General features: G+C 49.1%; 1 protein-coding gene across 1 annotated transcript; it reads right to left on the bottom strand.

Annotated features, from left to right (window-relative positions):
• Positions 1-242: 242 nt before the first annotated feature.
• On the bottom strand, positions 243-821 carry LOC143363275 (uncharacterized). Its single transcript, XM_076803886.1, has one exon. It carries the CDS (start codon positions 819-821, stop codon positions 243-245), a length of 579 nt encoding a protein of 192 aa, XP_076660001.1.
• Between the last annotated feature and the right edge of the window lie 309 nt (positions 822-1,130).

The following is a 1,130-nucleotide window of genomic DNA, read 5'->3' as shown; positions in this document are numbered from 1 at the left end:
CGTGCCGTTTCTTCGTGCTAATTACAGCCAGCCGTCGCACCGGGGCCCGCCAGCCGGGAACCGTCAGCACTACCCGGGGCGAGTCGCCGCCGGCAATAAACATATACTTATTCTAAAAGGGTCTCCGATTATTTCACCCGCTGTCCTCTCCGCCGACCCTGGCCGCTGAGCAAATCCAGGAGAGGACAGAACTCCTTCCTTCCACGACTAACGCTCGCGAAGGAAAACGCAACCGTTACAACTTATATTTGACTCACACCGATGTCCGAGTCATCAGACGAATTCGACCACTCGGGGCTTCCCTCTAACACTGAATCAGTAACATGATCAAGTTCGTAGAGCCTCCTTTCCTCCTTCAGCGTGTGGGAGATGAAATTTCGCCAATTTTGGGGGGACACATTTTCTACGGCTGCATCTACAAATTGGCGGACATCTGCCAATTTGTAAGATGTATTTCGCGCCCTTATGAAATCTTTCATTTGTGCCCATGCCAACTCTATTGGATTTAATTCGCAGTGGTAAGGGGGAAGACGTAGGACGGTACGTCCATTCTCATTTGCAAATGCATCAACAATATAATTGTTGCTCGGTTCTTTGTGCTTTTGCACAAGGTCCATTAAGCGAAGCTTGATGTACCGTGGATCCACCGTTTCCCCCTTACCCTCCAGCCACGCGATGATATCGCTCCTTTTCCAGCTCAATGTAGGATATTTCTCCTTCTTGACGCTGTGATAAGGGGCGTTATCCATCACGATGACTGCTCCATGTGGCAGCATGGGCACAATTTTTTGGAACCATGTAAAAAATGTGTCCCCATTCATCTCCTCGTGGTAATCGCCCGTTTTTTTTCGCCTCGAAGCAAAGGAGGGCCCCTGGTACAAACCCGTCTGCTGACCCGATGTGCGTAATTATAAGCCTCTTCCCTTTTCCCGAGGGAGCAGGTATACCCGTCGATCCCCAAAAATGGGGGGAAAATTCGGTCAGGCAACTGAGAAAGGGGAGAAAACGAGACTGAGTGAGCCTCGTATACGGAATAGAGAGCCATACGCAGTATATACTACCGACCGCCTTTCTCGGTGAGAAATGTCCCCGGATGAAATAAAATGAAATAAGTTAGTAATAATTTAGTA

The sequence above is a fragment of the Halictus rubicundus genome, unplaced genomic scaffold (assembly GCF_050948215.1).
Source record: "Halictus rubicundus isolate RS-2024b unplaced genomic scaffold, iyHalRubi1_principal scaffold0029, whole genome shotgun sequence".
NCBI classification, from domain to species: Eukaryota; Metazoa; Arthropoda; class Insecta; order Hymenoptera; family Halictidae; genus Halictus; species Halictus rubicundus.
Note: the sequence above shows the minus strand (reverse complement) of the source record. Positions and strands in the feature narration are given on the sequence as shown.